At 56.9% G+C, this 1,523-nt stretch overlaps 1 protein-coding gene across 1 annotated transcript in view; it reads left to right on the top strand.

Annotated features, from left to right (window-relative positions):
• Positions 1-18: 18 nt before the first annotated feature.
• Positions 19-1,523, top strand: part of LOC104987203 — a 2,972-nt gene continuing 1,467 nt past the window's right edge. The window contains exon 1 of the mRNA XM_010838021.1: positions 19-1,508. Coding sequence (XP_010836323.1) covers positions 1,198-1,508 — 311 coding nt within the window. The 5' untranslated portion in view covers positions 19-1,197. The remainder of the gene's footprint in view (positions 1,509-1,523) is intronic.

Here is a 1,523-nt window from a genome sequence, read left to right as displayed (position 1 = left end):
GACAGGGTCTAAAACCCGCCTGCTGGGAGGATTTACCAGGAGGCGGCCCTCAGCACGGTGAGTGTGGAGTGCCCGCAGCCCTCACGCCCTCCCCGTCGGGCAGAAACTGCACGTCTGCTCTGGAAAGCTGCCGGGCGGTGCCCACCCCTAGCACTCACCGCACCCCTGACGGAAATACGCGTGCTCACTCGCCCAGACACATGTCAGAATCCACACACCAGCACCCCTCAGGGTGACCCAGACATGGAAACCCGCTGGTTGAAATGAGAAGACAAGAGAGGCCAAGTCGTACAGCTCCGCTTACCAAAGTTCAGGCAGGAGAAGCGGGCCGGAGGGGACGCGGGGTGGGGCAGCTGGGGCCTGAATCATACCATGATCAGGGCCACTCGCTGATCTGCTGACCACAGCAGATCTGCCCTTCTCCGGCGGCGCAGGGTCGGAACCACAGGTGCAGGCGGCAGCCCGTCACAGGCCTGGAGGGGACGGAGCGGACGCCCTTGCACACGGGCACTCGGGCTGGGGAGCAGCTCCAAGGAGGTCATGGGCTGGCTCCCTTAACACCTTGAAAACCACATGAAACCAAATCAAAGCAAAAGCTTTCTGCTGTCAACGAAGAGCAAGCCATGTTTCACACACGAAACTTCTGTTATTTAAAAAAAACAACACAACACCCTACCGATAATCCCAAAACTCAAAGGTGACCATTAACGTTCTTGAGTGTTTCAGCCGATGATTCTGCCCTTTGTCTTACTTACACAGCCTTGACAAGATAACAAAGGCTTTCCTAACCACTGAATGTTCATTCACTATTTCTCCACACCAGCATTTTTAAAGGCTCCACAATATCTCACCCTACCACTTCCATATGTCCTTGCCAGACCTGTGGGCTGCTTCAAGTTTTTCATTTTTATTTTTTTTTTTTAAAAGAAAAAAGCTTTGCTTTACTGCAGATGTGCCCCTTAAATTCCTCAGGGTGGGTGCCTTACCACTCGCAGGAAGCGGGGCTCGTCCACGTCTGGACACAAGTGGCTGCACGCCCGGGGGGAAAGCAAGCATCCTCTGACCTGGGCTGTGCTGAGCTCATGGGCGAGCACCCCATCCCGCTGCACCTCAGGGCTGAGCGTCTTCCCATGTCCTCCCCCTGAAGCCTATGTGTTGCCAAGTGCCAGAGAGGAAAACACTCCCAACTACGACAGCATGACCAAGTTGCTCCCATTGTTAAGGCATGTGGGTGCTGCTGACGCGGTCCAAGTCAAATCACCACAGCCCCATGGTGTGTGTGTATGCACGCGTGCACACCCGCAGCTGACAGGCCTCTGCAGCCACGTCACACCTGAGCCCTGTGCTCAGGGACACACCTCCTGCCCAAACTGCATCGGTGGGAAGATCGGAATCAGGCAGTTTGAGGACAGACATCGGACCCAGGAAGGTAGGGGCCAGACGGCGGGGAGGAGAGCACTGAGCCACCACAGCCCCGGGGCAGCACGGCCCGCAGGGCAGGCGCGGGTGGCCAGCAAAGCTGG

The sequence above is a fragment of the Bison bison genome, unplaced genomic scaffold, assembly GCF_000754665.1.
Source record: "Bison bison bison isolate TAMUID 2011002044 unplaced genomic scaffold, Bison_UMD1.0 scf7180017845976, whole genome shotgun sequence".
NCBI classification, from domain to species: Eukaryota; Metazoa; Chordata; class Mammalia; order Artiodactyla; family Bovidae; genus Bison; species Bison bison.
Note: the sequence above shows the minus strand (reverse complement) of the source record. Positions and strands in the feature narration are given on the sequence as shown.